This window comes from Danio rerio, chromosome 8 (genome assembly GCF_052040795.2).
Source record: "Danio rerio strain M-AB ecotype USA chromosome 8, GRCz13ab, whole genome shotgun sequence".
Taxonomy (NCBI): domain Eukaryota; kingdom Metazoa; phylum Chordata; class Actinopteri; order Cypriniformes; family Danionidae; genus Danio; species Danio rerio.
The window spans coordinates 53,965,066-53,982,202 of NC_141028.1; the positions used below are offsets into that span (position 1 = coordinate 53,965,066).

Sequence of the window (17,137 nt, forward strand, 5' to 3'; positions counted from 1 at the left end):
GCTGGTCAGAAGCTGTGAAAATTTACATAAAGAACAACATGAAACATCTATTTAGTCATGATGTGCATGGCTGAACATCCCACCACAACTGTACTTTCATACATGATAGGATGAAGGCTAAAATGATACACGTACACTTGCATAAACAGGGAAAATATTCTTTACCTAACATTAACTTGTCATTATAATCCTGCTGTAATTTGCTAATGTGTCCAGTGAGTTTTCTTATTTGATTCACAACCATAACGTCCACACAACATTTTTATGGTGCTAAATAATCCTTGACAGAAAAAAAAATGTCTGCTGATGGTTTCACGGTGATCCACACTCATACGTTTTTTTCATTTTAATCTGTATATGATTATAAAATATTTTATTTTCTGTCAAGCCATTTGTGCGCAAATTTTAAAAGTGACGGTAATATATCTAGCTCTTTCTGTTAAATTTCTACTTAAAGTGTAGCTCACTTATTTTAGGAATGTCCTTTTCTTCAATCTTTTTGGAGAAAAGTGTTTTTTTTAAAAAGAAGAAAAAAAAAAGCTTTCATTTTCCAAAATAATCTTGATCATTGTTTAAGACTTAATCAAAACACCTTGTTTTGTGTTTTAGACTAATATATTTTGGAAAGTTTTATATCTATAAATGTAAACCCCTTTTAGCATATTCAAACAAGAAGTATTAGCCTAAAGAGTGACGTTCAAACTCCTAGAATTTGTGCTTATTGCTTTGTATTTAATAGGCCTAATCTTTTGTATGTTTATATTACCCTCTCGTTTCTCCTTGTTTCTTTCATGCGTTTGTTATATATTTAATTCATAATTTAGTTGTTGTTTAAAAATGAACAATAGTTTGTAGAGACTGTATTCTGTTTTATTTGTACTGTAAATCTTTTGTTGTTATAAATGATGATGACGCCATGTGATTGGTCATCATGAATGCCTCAACTTTGAGCCCCAGCGTTGCCAGACGTACGATAATTATCATATTTGTACGATAATTTCGCCTTCTGTCAATAATAAAAAAAAAATCCTACAATGTACAATAATTTCAAAGTTTTAAGGAATTTAAACAGAATTTCATTGTAATCATAGGGCTTTTATACTTTTGATCTAGCAGCATCTTTTGTCTACTGTCTGTGTGGAGTTGGGCACGTTTTCTATGTCATCTTACGTCACATCTATTCAGCCAATCAATGTAGAGAATGGCTCTCTCACATAAGTTAACATTCCTGCCGTGCTTAGGTCAGAAGTTTTCAGGTTGAGGTCGATCGTATCAGTGATAAAGTTAAAAAAAATAGTGCTGAATAGGAAGGTGAGAAGGACAGGGAGTTTGCCCTTGATGTTCTCATTTTCCCCATTCAAATGTGTCATGTGGACGTGTTTTTTCCCCAAAGTTAATCTCATTAAAACAAAGCCACAAAATCAGCTCATTACAAATACTGTGAATGGGCTCGTGTGTAACCCCACCGGTTCTACGCCACCCAACCCGCTACGAGCTGGTATCCTTCCGCATGGAAGTCGGTTGCTCTAACAAGGAGGGTGAAGACTATGGCCTCCAGCGTCTGTCGCTAGAGCACCTTTAGAGGTCAGAGGAGTGAGGTTTACCTGCACAGAACACACTAGCTGGCCTCTGTTACACATGTACACCTCAGCGTGTGTTAAATATTTGGGAGTGTGCACTGCTTTCAAGCAAACCAGCACTATGTTGCAGTCCAATTTGTACTAAAAATGCGATAATTTTGAGGTTCTGTCACGATACATTGACATTTCCAATCTGGCAACACTGTTGAGCCCCGAAGTGTCCGGCTTGACTGCACCGTTTTCAACTTCGCCTGGACTCAGCTAATCTTGTTGATCACTGGCTGCAGCCATGGGTTAACCCACCTACTGTATAAATCTATTAATTTTATACTCAAAACACCATAAGATACACATTTTTTTTCCTTCTGAGCAGCTTTAGGAAACCTCTGCTGTTAGTTAAGATGGATACAGTTTGTTTCACAAGAGCCTAATTTAATTTGTAAATTCATGGCAGAGAAGACACTTGTGGTGTAATGCTCTATTTAATAACTGATTGACATATGATTTATGAGTTAAGATATGGAAATGGTCATGTGTATTATTAAATATAGTGGTTTAAGCAAATGCAAATGTTTAAGCAAATGAAGAGTAGTATATGAGTCCAAATTCTGAGACAACAACAACAAAACAAGCAACAATCAGCCCTGTTTTAAGAACACCAACAGCAAGTTTTAAACCATGCTTCTTGATAGCAATCACATTTTCCTTTTGGGATTTATTAATAGTTTATTTTTCAATTTTTGTTCCTCAGCATCAGACTTCAGCTTGGAAGGAGATTTCTTATTGGGTGGTCTTTTTCCCTTACATGAAATCGACCAAGTGACCCCCGTTTTTACGCCAGAGACTACTGAATGCTTTAGGTAAGCAAAGACCTTTTGTCAAAGTTTTTACTACCAGAACTTCACATAGCTATGCTGAAAATGTAATGTATTAATCTTCTCACTGATGTTTTAAAGGTACACTGCCTCACCATCTGGCTTTCAGATGTTGCAAGTAATGAGGTTTGCCGTTGAAGAGATTAATAATTCCAGCACTCTTCTGCCCAATGTTTCCCTGGGCTATGAATTGTTTGACCATTGTTCAAATACTAGGAATTTCGGTTCCCTTTTAAGTTTCATCTCAAAAAATGGATCGATTAAACCTAAAGTAAAATGCATCAACTATCAATCTGAAGTGATCGCTTTAACAGGGCCATATGGAAGCACACGGACTATTTCAATAGCACCACTGATCACAATGGACCTTATACCGTTGGTAAATCTTGTACAATTTACATATATACAACATGCTAAATCAATCATTTTAACAGTGTTTTCTTCTTTCAAAGGTGAATTATGGAGCTTCAAGCTCTGTGTTAAGCAATAAACTTCAGTATCCCTCTTTTGTAAGAACAGTGCCCAGCAACAAAGACATGATAAATATGATTATCCACATGATACGGTGGTTTGGATGGAACTGGGTCGCCTTTCTTGGTAGCAAAGATGCTTATAGTACAGATGGACTGAATCTGTTTAACACCTACATAAACAACACTGGTATTTGTGTGGCCTATCAAGAACGTCTAAACCTTGATGCAAACTACAGTCAGACACTTAAAAAGATTGATATGCTTAACATCAATGTCATTGTGGTGTTTGCTGTGCCACAATATGCAGTCAACATAATCAATACTGCCATAGCGGACAACATCCGAGACAAAGTATGGATTGCGAGTGAAACCTGGTCTATGAATCAACAGCTTCCAAGGGAGCCAGGAGTTGAGAAAATCGGAACAGTCATTGGCATTACAGACCGATTGTTGACATTACCTGGATTTAATGAATTCATCCTTAAAGATATGGGGACGGCTAATGTTAATGCCAGTAAATTCCAGACAAATACATGTAATCAGAATTGTGATTACTGCCCATCGTTGACAGCAGAAGATATTATTAACGAGAATCCCTCATTCTCCTTCGCTATCTATGCTGCCATGTATACCATAGCTCATGCGTTACATAAAGTTTTGCAATGTGACACAAAAGGCTGCCCGAAAAACACACCATTTGAGCCATATATGGTAAGTGCGTTCAGTTATATCAAATAAATAGCATTTATGAATGATTTAAAAACGTATGTACATTGTAATTCCATTATTGTTTATATCCTTTATTCAACAGCATGGACCACGCCATACTTTGAGCTAGACTTTATTGTAGGGATGTAGTGATAAAAACGGGTTGTAAGGGAACAGTGGGCTGAAGGGAGCAGAAGTAAGAGGATAAATAGTGAACAAGTAGGGAGGTGGATCAGGCATACTACAATGATGCGCAGGGGTACAGTCTCTGTAATATTTTGGTAGAGTGATTAGGACCTCTCGATTCAACCTAGCTTCAAAACCCATGCGAACATGGGGAGAACATGCAAACTTGGCGCAGAGAGTGCTGACTGGCTCAATTATGGCTCGTTTTCACTGAGTGGTACAGTACGGTATGGTTCGGTATGGGTCACCTTTATCAGGCTTGCGTTTCCACTACCAAGGGTACCCTTTTGGTGGACGTGGTGTATGACAGAAAGTTTAAGTCGACGTCATTCTCGCTCGAATAAATGTCTACAGTAAAGCCGTACAGGTCATTCAAATATCATATGAGAAGCACTTTTCACAAAACAGATGCTTTAAACATATAAATACTTGTGTATAAATGTTTACTAAATTTTTTATGAACATGATTTGATTATAACTGCAGATCAATGACTGTAACGTCTGCAATTATATAATATAAATACATACATGCAACATATATGAACACACACAGACCCTTACAGTCTCTGATATGTTACTAATTACAGATAAACTACACACAGCATACATTTAGTCCTTATTTGAGTTCAAAAACAACCCGCAACATATAGCCTACAGTCAGAGCAAACCTCTCATCTCTGTCTTATCTTCACCGGCACATGTAGCCTCTGTTAGAGAGCAATTCTGTTATTCCGAATTCATATTAGTCTAAAGGCGATGATAAACATGGCAGTTTGTTCATGATTTCGGTTGCTGAAACAATTTGCTCCCGTTTTGCTGGGCTTCTCCTTTTTTTTTCCGCTTCACTCTCGCGTTTGTCCTTTTCTCTTCTGAATGGGTCAGATGAAGGAGTCACTTCAATATTCACGCACACGTTATTATAATCAGCTCAAGAAGTTTGTTATATCAAATAAAGACGCAATCGCGAGCTCCCTAGAGAAAGCAAAAACTGCCTTCACTTTTAGATGGCCTCGTAAAACAACAACAGGACACGGCAGATTTTGTTCTTCTTGGCTTTGTGGCTGTTCATCAAGACAACGACGAGGTTTGTTTGAGCCCTGGGGCCTGTTTCAGTAAGGAGGTTCAAACAACTCGGAGTTTAAACTTGAACTCTGAGTTGATTTACCGAGAGATTAAAAACTCTGAGTTTTCAGTTTCAGAATAGCTGATCTGAGTTGGGTCAATCAACTTTGAGTAGACCAACTCAGAGTTAAGCGCGCACACCGTGACTATAAAAAGACATTATCAATGGAGCGCAGATATTATGAGTGACCATGGCAACATCTTAAAAAAAGAGATCATCATTTCTTTCCCCAGCTGAACTTGATCTGCTCATGCAAAGTTTTAGCAAATATGAGTGTATATATTTAAAAAGAAGCAACCATCAGTGAAACAGAGACAGTTAGCCTGGGAAAACAGCTGCTCAAGTTAATGCGTAATTTTTTATTTAAATTATTTAAACATTTAAGTATAATAAAATAAGTAATATAATTGTGTGACGTTTATACTTTTTTCTAAACTTTTATACACGTTTATTAGTTTTAATAGATTTAACAGTGCACTTGTGTGTCTGCCTTTTTATTGATCAAGTGATAGAGGTTGATATAACATTAAGAACCTAAGCAGTGCTAAAAATAATTTTTAGACAGAATAATAATCCCTTTAATCTAGTAACAGTGCATGTCGAAGGTTAAGCTAAATATTTATGGAAAAAAGGACACGCCTTGTACGTGACTTTGTTCTGTGTGTGACAAAAATGTAGGCAATAGCTATGTTTCCATCAAAATACAGGCTTACATAAATTTGTGCAAAACTGGAATAATGCCTAAAAGATGCGAATAAAGCAGCGTTTTTATCGAGTCAAAGAGAACACAATCGTCACTTCCTGATTAACTTGCGCCAAATATCAAGAGTAAAAACAGAATTTACTGCGGTAGAACAAGCTGCGTTAATGATTTTTTATTTAATACTTGCGCCTCAGAAGACACAATGAACACGTGGGGGCGTTTGAAGCCAGACGCGGCCGATCTTGACACGCTCCAGACGCTTGGAGGTAATTAATAATATACACTAATACTGAAACAGTTAAGGCATTTTAGAATGGCTAAAACAACATTTAAGATGTTCTACTGTGTGCTCAGTCAGCTGGTTTGTCCATTTACACACATTTTCATCATCATCTCTAACAAACTTTTTTTTAATGTACATACTGTAATTTGTTAAGTGCACTTCGTAGTTTATGCGCATCTTTTCTTATCAAATAAAAGTTTAACCTACTCAGTTATGCACATGTTTTATTATAAATATTTTCAAAAGTTATGTGAATCGTGACGTTTCCATCAATCGTTTTTATGGGCATCTCCAAAATGAGCTCTAAAATAGGTGTGTGGAAATGTAAGACTAATGCTAGAAATACGCTTCATCTTTAAAAAAGGGGAGGAGACCGACAGAAACTCAGAGTTTAGAGAATAAAACCTGCTCCGGACCAGGTTAGATTCACAGAGTAAGTTACCACAGTAACTGACTCTGAGTTAAAGTTACCTTTCTTTCAGAAACAGGCTTGACACACCCTGATTTCTTGAGTTTAGCAAACCTGCCATTTTGAAACCGAAAACCCAGAGTTTTTCTCATTTCAGGGTTAAAATACTCTGAGTTTTCACTTAACCTCCTTTCTGAAACAGGCCCCTGGTCATCCATGGCTTGTTATTATTTGCATAAAGGCAAGGCAAGGCAAGTTTATTTATATAGCACATTTCATACACAGTGGCAATTCAAAGTGCTTTACATAAACAAGAATAAAAGAGACAAGTGTAAGAAAATGAAAACTAATAATAAAAAGAAAATTATAAAAATAAGAATAAAAAAAAAAACGAATAAAAAATGTGTTAAAATAAGTTATAAGATAATGAAAAAGATAAGTAAAACATAATAGTGGGATCTGTCGGACGCAGCACAGTGCTCATTCAGTAAAGGCACAGCTAAACAGATGTGTTTTCAGTCTTGATTTGAACATGCCTAATGTTGGAGCAAATCTAGAATAAAGAATTTCTATGTAATGTCTCGGCTCTGTATTAGAACATGGTGGTTTCTTTGTTTTCATTCTGTCTAGCTCCATGAGATCATGACGCATCTCTGTAACCAATCAGCATTCAGCTGAGCGTGTAGCTCCACCTTTTGGTACCCTTTCAAAAGAGTGCCGAAAAAGTGGTACGGTACGGTTTGGTACACCTTTTTAAAAGTGGAAACTGCCATAAAAGCATACCATACCATACTGTACCAATTCAATTCAATTCAATTGTACCACTCAGTGGAAACAGGCCATTATGCTGCGTTCACACCAGACACGTTAACCAATCAGTAGCTTGCTCTTGTGGGGGCGTGATTGTGACTTACACCTGTTGTTGGAGTCCCAGGGGAACTTTGTTGTGCAGCAACAGAGCTTTTTGTTTCCATTTCCCTGCAATGAGAGCACAGCTTGTGTTGGACCCAAGCAGTTGGATTACAGTGGTCTGCTAACATGTGACAATATTAGGTTTTTAAGGAACATTTTTTACCGCAGAACTTTTTGAATCTGGAAAATTGTGGTAAAATCTGCATTTGCCGTTTGTCTTCTTTAAAAAAAAAAATGCTGTTCCAGATCGTGTTGATTGTCCTGTCTCTACATATTTGGTAAATGTGCGATTAGTGTTCGTTGTTTATGTTTCTCCAGATGGCAAAGTTAGTTAGTATTATCAGCATCACTCTTTCAGTTTTTGAAGACATACATAGTCAAAAGGATTTTAGTTACAAAATTTTCAGTAATATCACTACAATATTCGGATAGCAAATTTTTCTACTCTTACAGTTTTTTAAGACATTACTTAGTGAAGTTACTAAGTAGTTTACAGTAATATTATCACAATATTATAAATCGAAAATACTGTTTGGTGTCTTTTGGAATGGTTGCACAACAGTTACATCCGTCCTTTGAACCCAAAGTGCGGTGTGAGCTGGGGTGCCAGACGTATGTTTTCACAACAGATGTAGCATGCTTAGATTACAACAGAGACAATTAAGATTTCAACAGTCCACTTTTTCAGTGTAGTGCTCAAGGCACCATGGTTTATATCAACAAATACAGTTGGGAGTAATAACTACCATTGCGAGACTTCAATCTTCGCCTTGTCAGGGGCATCTTCACTTTCTCCTTAAACAGATGGCAGTGGACCTTATCATTAACCAGTTAATGTGACTGAGGGGATTCTGGTGGAGAGAAATCCTGCAATTTTTTTTTCTTACACAGCTCTCATATCCACTGTAAACACTGCTCTCCGAATTGCTGTCCACCTCCCCTGCATCTGTGTTTGGGTTGCCGCACGTAATGAAACTCCCCTTTTCATGCAGACCCTTCCTTCTTTTGCTGCTGAACACTCTCATCTAAACAAAGCTGGACTTACCCACTATCCTGACCTTTTTCAAACTAGAGGTGTGAAAACACCCTGCGGAGACAGGAGAGTTTCATGGCCCTTTAAATAAGCTTCAAGTGATTGGTTAAGGAGACAAAGTGAGGTGTGGTCCCGCTGCCGAACTTTTGTTAACAAGTTAACTCCATATAAATGTACAAAAACACTTAAACTAAACAAAAAGAAATAGTAATGATATTAATGCTTCACAACAGCTTCTGGGAGAGATGAAAAAACTGGATTTTCCACTCAATGGACGACAAGTGAAATATGATAAAAATTATGATCCACCCATCAGTTATGCTGTTGTACTCTGGCACACAGATGAGAATTCCCCACAGTTTGAAATGGTGGGCACGTATGACACATATCCAAAAACTGTTTTTACCATTGACAACTCGCGCCTTCCTTGGCGTAACGATTCTGTAAGTATCATGTTGATGATCTTTATATCCCAACATTGGTATTGTAAATTACAGCTTTACTGAAGCAGTTTTACATATTCCTCCTAATTAAAAACAATTCTTATTATAGACAGTAACAGCAATTTAGCAAAACAATTCATGTCTTTGTTAGGTAACACATGAAATGCAAAAAACTTACATATTGTAATATAAATATATACAATTGTATTGATTTATAAAGCAATTTTTTTAGCAATGTCCCCACAGCAAAAAGGTTACTGGTTCAAGAGTGTGGGTGTTTACCAGCACTGGCCGTTCATGAGTGCACTCTCAGGGCTGGGTTATGGCAGGAAGAGGATTTGCCAGTAAGTTTAGTCCCTTTTTTATCAGGGGGTTGCCTGCATATGTTTTATGCAGCAGATGCTCTTCCAGCCGCAACTCAGTACTGAAAAACACCCATGCACTCTCACATTCACACACACACTCATACACTATGGCCAATTTAGTTCATTCAATTCACCTAAAGCGCATGTCTTTTTACTGTGGGAGAAACCAGAGCATCAGGAGTAAACCCGTGCCAACACGGGGAGAACATGCAGACTCCACACCGAAATGCCAACTGTCCCAGCTGGTACTCGAACCAGCAACCTTCTTGCTGTGAGGCGACAGTGCTAACCACTGAGCTTAATAATATAAAACTATAATTACAAAGTACTTGTTTTGCTACATGTGTTAGTCTGGGTTGAACGGTGGCTCGGTGGATAGCACTGTCGCCTTACAGCAAGATGGTCGATAGTTTGAGTGTGTAGGTGTTTCCCAGCACCGGGGCAAATGAGTTCTTGTGCACCCTTGGGACTGGCTTGTGGCAGGAAGTGCATACACGGGTAAAAAATACAGTATGCCAGAGTAATTTGTGATTTATTCTGCTGTGCCAACCCCAAATTAAGCAGGAACTAAGCCAAAGGAAAGTGAGTGTTTATCTTGAGCTAATAATCTAAATGGTAGTGTGAGTTCACATGCCTTGCACACATTTGCCTCAATATCTCTACATGCCTATTGTTTTGCACAGAAATTATTTACTTTGATGTAGAGGCGGTGGTTAACATTCTTTAGCTCCTTGAGGGAAGAATTGCATGTTTTGTGTTAGAGGGACTTTGGCAATTCATATTTGTAGCTTTGTATCTAGTGATCAGGCTGTTAATCATTTAAGAACATTGAACTTAGGTTGGGGAAATGTGTAAAATCTTAGGAAAATCAGCAACTTTACTAACACATTTTTTCCATTCCTTTCCCAGATCCCTTTCTCAAACTGCTCTGTTGAGTGTAAACCGGGATTCGCAAGGCAACCTGAAGGTTTTCATAGTTGCTGTTTTACGTGTAAAAAATGCCCACGTAACAGCTATGTGGATTATTCACGTAAGTAGACAATGCTTCTTAAGCCCATTCTATTATCACACAAACTTACATTAGGCAGCTTTTGAGAAGTGTGGTTTTACAACTTTGAGGTGGGAAAAAGCATCCAGTTGCAATTGACAAACTACTTCACCCTCTAGTTAGAGTAGGTGAATCTTATTGGCTATTAGCTTGAGCCAATAAGATTAGAATCTAATTGGCTCAAGACTTGTGTTCTCATTCACTACCATTGATTATTAGCCATAGAAAAAACTTATGCTGCTTAATGTTGCAATTTTTTATCTGTTGTAATCTCCCGGAAATCACGCTTCTCCCTCCCGGTCCTCAGATACCTTCACAACCCCACACACTTCAAATACTTAACACCCCCACCCTCCTTAAATATTTCCTAACCAATATTTGAATAACTCCCACAACCTCCCACAAATCATGACACTCTCGCCCGGGAATTACTTCTCTCAACTAGGGATGTCTGCCATGTATTATGTCTGCCATGTACTATCCCCCATAGGCAAAATGACTAAAGCAAACTAGTGGAAAACAGTCACAAAACTTTTACAGTAGCTTTAGGTAAAGTAGCATTAGTTAACATTTAACAATGGAATTTCACTGCAATTTATACTGTTTTGATTTAGTAGCTGAAATGTATAAATTCGTACAAACTAATTTGTATCTTTAAGCACATTTTGCTTTTCCCCAATGATTGCTGGGTGTAAGAGTGAGGTTTGGAGGCAAGTCTCCCTCTCGGTTCTCAAATTTGATGCCTCCTCCCCCTCCCCACCGCATCCCTTCTTGCTCTTTAGACGTTTTGCGCAATCTGTCAGACACCTCCACAACCCCCCCCCCCCAAACCTTCAAATATGTAGCCCCCTACACCACCCCCCTTTAATATTTCACGTGGCATAAGTCCCGCAACCTCCTACAAATCGTGACACTCATCACACGCTGGGAATGATTTCTCTCAACTAGGGATGTCTGCCATGTATTATTTCTAGTAATTTCCCCCATAGGCAAAATGACTAAAGCAAACTAGTGGAAAATAGTCACAGAACTTTTTACAGTAGCTTTAGGTAAAGTAGCATTATTCAACATTTAACAATGCAATTTCACTGCAATTAATGACCTTTTGATTGAGTAGCTGATATGTATGAATTCGTACAAAACTAATTTGTATCTGTTAGTACAATGTGCTCCTCCCCAATGATCGTTGGGTGTAAGAGTGAGGTTTGGAGGCAAGTCTTTTTTCTTTTTATAAACTGTCCGTCATACTAATTGAACTCATACTAATTTTCTGACAATAGGTAAACCTGTTACATTTCCTTGTGAAATTGGACTAACGTGTAATTTTGGCTTTCAGAGGATCCCTATACGTGCTTTCCATGTGCGGTGAGTGATTGGTCTGATGAGGGCAGTACAGCATGTAAGACACGAGCTGTTGTCTACCTCGAGTTTACAGAAATCACCTCAATTGCTGTCATGATTTCTGTCTCGTTCCTTATTATTCTTCTTATTGGCATATTTGGCCTTTTCGCCTACAATTTCAACACACCCGTGGTGAGGTCTGCTGGCGGAGGCATGTGTCTCCTAATGTTGCTCTGCCTGACTATTTCTAGCATAAGTGTGTTCTTTTTCTTTGGAAAACCGTCATCTGTACATTGCCTCGTGAGAAATGCCATATTTGCTTTTTTCTTCACTGTCTGTCTTTCATGTTTGACTGTTCGTTCTTTTCAGATTATTTGCGTTTTTAAAATGGCTGCTCAGTTCCCTAGATTGCACAGCCTATGGGTTAAACATAATGGTCAATGGCTATTTATTGCATTTTCTTCATTTATTCACTTAATTTCTTGTGTGATATGGACGACTGTCTCTCCTGATATACCCATCGCTGACTCGTGGACTTTTAAAGATCAAACTCTTCTCATGTGTGAAATGGTAAACACTATCACTTTTACTGTAGTTTTGTTTATAAGCTGGTTTCTCGGTTTCCTGTGTCTCGTGTTTTCATACATGGGAAGAGATCTGCCAAAAAATTACAATGAGGCCAAATCAATAACCTTCAGTCTCATTCTGTACTATCTGAGCTGGATTGTGTACTTCACCGCATACCTCTCAATCAAAAGTAAATACATTATGCTTTTGAACGCAATGGCCCAGATATCTAGCATTTATGGAATCCTCTTCAGCTATTTCATTCCAAAATCTTACATAATGATATTCCAGCCACAGAAGAACACTGCTGCATACTTTCAGACATCTATTCAAAATTACACTCAAACCATTAGTAGGTCTTAGACCAAACATTCTGTATGCAAATAAAGTCATTGTAGTCCATCCTACATGTCTCCGAGCCCCGAGAAGTCACGCTTTTAGACATTGTTAACATAGGGCTTCCTTTTGGCACACTTCTTAATCACAATCACCTGTTGACATCAGTTGTTTCAAATCACATCATTATTTAAACAATATAGCTGATTACTAGCCCTAAATGGCTCCTGTACCAACTTTTTAGGAATGTTTTGCAGGTCTGAATGACAGGAAATAATGTATATTTACAAATGAAATGAAATCGACAAGACAAAACATAAAATATTATATTTATGGAATTCTTTTCAGCTGTTTCATTCCAAAATCTTACATAATGATATTCCAGCCACAGAAGAACACTGCTGCATACTTTCAGACATCTATTCAAAATTACACTCAAACTATTAGTTGGTCTTATACCACACCTTTTGTATGCAAATAAAGTTATGATGGTCCATCCCAGATGCTTAGAGCCCAGTGAAGTCACGCTTTTAGACATTGTTAACATAGGGCTTCCTTTTGGCACACTTCATAATTACAATCACCTGTTGACATCACTTGTTTCAAATTACATCATTATTTAAACAATATAGCTGATTACTAGCCCTAAATTTCTCCTGTACCACACTGCAAAAAATGCTTTTCTTGCTTAGATTTTTTGACTTATTTCTAGTCTAAATATCTAAAATTTCTTATATTAAGAAGCATTTTCTAGACAAGCAAAACATACTGTCTTGTTTTGAGAAATAATATGCCAATATTAAGTGAGTTTTTCCGTAAAACAAGCAAAATAATCTGCCAATGGGGTAAGCAAATTAATCTTGTTTTTTCTTTTGACATAAGATTATTATGCTTACCCCATTGGCAGATTACTTTGCTTGTTTTACGGAAAAACTCACTTAATATTGGCATATTATTTCTCAAAACAAGACAGTATGTTTTGCTTGTCTAGAAAATTCTTCTTGATTTAGGAATTGTTAGATATTTGGACTAGAAACAAGACAAAAAATCTAAGTAAGAAAAGCATCTTTTGCAGTGCAACTTTTTTTGGAATGTGTTGCACGGCTGAATGACAGGAAAGGATGTATATTTACAAATGAAATTAAATGGACCAGATAAAACATGAAATATTCCATATATGGAACTCTCTTCAGCTATTTCATTCCAAAATCTCACATAATAAAAATTCCAGCTACAGAAGAACCCTGATGCATACTTTCAGACATCTATTCAAAATTACACTCAAACTATTGGTAGGTCTTAAACCACACCTTCTGTATGCAAATAAAGTCATGATAGTCCTTCATACATGTCTTTGAGCTCAGAGAAGTCACGCTTCTAGACATTGTTAACATAGGGCTTTCTTTTGGCAAACTTTATAATTACAATCAATTGTTTAAAATCACATCATTATTTAAACAATTTACCTGATTACTAGCCCTAAATGGCTCCTGTACCTACTTTTTTGGAATGTGTTACACAACTGAATGACAGGAAAGGATGTATATTTACAAATGAAATAAAATGGACCAGATAAAACATGAAATATTCCATATATGGAACTCTCTTCAGCTATTTCATTCCAAAATCTTACATAATAAAATTCCAGCTACAGAAGAACCCTGCTGCATACTTTCAGACATCTATTCAAAATTACACTCAAACTATTAGTAGGTGTTAAGACTGATTTATACTTCTGTCTCAAGCGCACGAGTATGGTCTGGCGCAGCCTTCGTGTGGTTGCATACTCCTCGCTGTGGCTCTTGCAGACTCTGACGTGCACATCTCAAAAAATGTAACTACATGTTGCAACGACACGTAGCACAAGGTGTGTGATTGGTCGGCTTGGTAGCGCTGCAGAGTGTGGGCAGGGGTGAGAGCCATGTGAACCCATTGGAGCGAGTGTTTACAAGCGTCAAGTTCCATGTAGGAGCGCCAGATGAAAACTTTTGTTTTGTGTTTACCTTGTTTTAGCTACTTGTACATTAAGGTAGAATTCAGAAAAAATAAAACACCAGCAAAGAAACTCGACACAGAAACATAAAAACCTCACAACTAGCTAGTGCTTCAGAAGTGTTATTGCAGAGCAACACAAACAGAAGTAGCTTGCAGAAGTATAAATGCACGGCTACACGCAAGACATGCTCCGTGGGTCATGGCGACCGCTCGACGCAGAAGTATAAGCCAGCCTTTAGATCACACCTTCCCTATGCAAATAAAGTTATCTAAGGGAACTGCAGTTGTGTGTAGTTTTAAGGTTTTGTTTTGTAGATATTTGACAAAAAAGCACTGTGTTGGATATTTAATACACATTCCCTCTCTACCCCCTGTTGTAACATTGTACTGTATGTGCAACCATGTATGAATGCTTTTAAAATCCAACACAGGCTCATTGTGAATATGAAGCCAGGTCTACAAATCTCGGAAACTACAAATATGTTTCTATGACTACCTCTGGCTGCAATTTATGTGTGAAATGAAAGGGGCGTTATGATGCCACCAACAACTTCTGTTTAATTTTTGCGCCACTGCCGACCACTTCCTTATAGACGGCTTTTCTGGTGTTACCAGTTTGGGACTTGGGATGTGGAGTGGACCATGTCCGAGACTGAGTTCAGCGAAGAACAGTTCCAGAAACCGGGTAAAAGAAAGGCAAAAAAAATAGCAGTAAAATCTGAAAACGTGGTAAAATAATGGTGCCGCCACAGCTTTTGTAGATTGTATGAAAAGACTATCGGTTGGATTTAGTGAAGGCGGTGGGTGGGTCAGTCAAAAACAAGATGATTGGCTGAAATGTATATTGTGTCTGGTGGATTTACATGAGAAAAGGATGCACAAGTGGCACGTTTTCATGGTTCCGAGAAATGTAAACCTAGTACATATCCTGGGTTGTTAAAAAACTACTCACGATCACAGTTATGGGAAAGATCCAACCCCATTATGTTACCAGAATAATCACAAAAAAAGGACATATTCTGGAGTTTATGCTATATAATACAATGTTGTTTAAATGCAAGCATTTACACTTAAATATATGTGTAAACACAAACGGTTGATTTTGCATGTGTAATAAAGGACATTTTCAAAACTTCCCTAATATAGTGTGAAGAAATCAGTGTTATGGTTTGTGAGATTTAGGTGTATGTTTCATGGTCAATTCAAGTTTATTTATATGAAATTTTTCACAATAATTATAGCTCTAGAATATCTTTTCAAAAGGTCTGGTTGATTTTGCACGTGTAATAAAGGACATCTTCAAAACTTCAAAAAAGTGTCCAATAAATCAATGTATTTTTCACGATAATTATAGCTCTAAAGTAGCTTTACAAAAGGTCTGCGTTATTAAATAATATTATTATATACAGGGAAACTGAAGCACCTGGTTTTAGAATTCAGACCACTAGAATTCATTAGTATGGTAGGGCCTCCTTTTGCAGCCAATACTGCATTCTTGCAGAAAAGTGGCCAGGTCACTATGTGTACTGGTGGAGGAAAACGTTTCCTGACTCGCTCCTTCAAACCACCCCAAAGTGGCTCAATAGTATATGGATCTGGTGACTGTGCAGGCCACGGCCTGTTTAACTTCATTTTCATGTTCATCAAACCACTTTGTCGTGGTTTTGTATTGGTGCATTATCATCCTGATACACGGCACCGCCTTCAGGATACAATGTTTGAACTGAAATTCAAAAAACAACACCAAAACTCTATTCATACAGTGCGTCAACCTCTAAACAGTATCCATCAAATTTGCATCTGGCCACAGAATTTCATCTATATCACAGGTGACCACAGGTCACAGGCCTCTTTCATTGTTGCTTTACCTTTGCTTCCCTCTCCTTTTTTTCCAATCCATGTTCAATCAACTGTTTCAACTAATAAACTTTATGCTCTCTTTCTCCATTTATTTACCCAATCCACTTTTCCGTCTCATTTTCTACCCTCTCTATTTTTCCTCCTTTACATTTCTTCCTCCCTATACAAATCTCCACTTCTCAATCTTGTTGTATTTTCTATTTCCAGTTGTTTTCTTTGCCTTTTTCTCAGTTGATCTTATATCCGCTTGTTAAGTGTGACGTCACGCGAATCGGCTTCCGGGTCCAAGCGCTCTATTTAAATGAATAGGGAGATTTATGATATGGTAATAATAAACGTTTACATGATATGGTAATACTAAACGTTTACAAAGGGATTTAATACTTTCGAAAATCACGATCGCAATATATATGTCCATGCCTAATACCCAATGGCCAGAAAGTGATTCATTTTTTTTTTATAAATTGTTACAATTTTGGTATTTGTTATGCAGCATAGCCCAGAGATTGTTGTGTACACAATGACTTTATATAAAATTAACTTTAATGTGTGATATGAATAAAAAATTATCATAAACTAATGATTTCTCAACTCAAATGAGCGGCGGCTTGGACCCGGAAACAGTATTACATACCCCTGCTGAAAAATCCAGCTTAAACCAGCCTAGGCTGGTTGACCAGCCTGGTTTTAGAGGGGTTTTGGCCATTTCCAGGCTGGTTTCCAGCCATTTCCAGCCTGGTCCTAGCTGGTTAGGCTGGAAAATGACTAGCCAAATCCAGCTAAAACCAGCTTGACCAGCCTGGTTTAAGCTGGACATAGCTGGTTTTGGTTGGACTCCCAGCTTAGCTAGGCTCGTCAAGCTGGTTTTAGCTGGTCATCTCCCAGCCTGACCAGCTA

The 17,137-nt window shown here is 37.7% G+C and overlaps 1 protein-coding gene across 1 annotated transcript; it reads left to right on the top strand.

Annotated features, from left to right (window-relative positions):
* Window positions 1-2,258: 2,258 nt before the first annotated feature.
* tas1r2.1 (taste receptor, type 1, member 2, tandem duplicate 1) lies at window positions 2,259-12,412 on the top strand. The gene is given in 6 exon segments (NM_001039831.1): window positions 2,259-2,440; window positions 2,537-2,834; window positions 2,908-3,639; window positions 8,519-8,728; window positions 10,003-10,123; window positions 11,478-12,412. Coding segments are annotated over 6 exon segments (2,478 nt in total).
* Window positions 12,413-17,137: the final 4,725 nt, after the last annotated feature.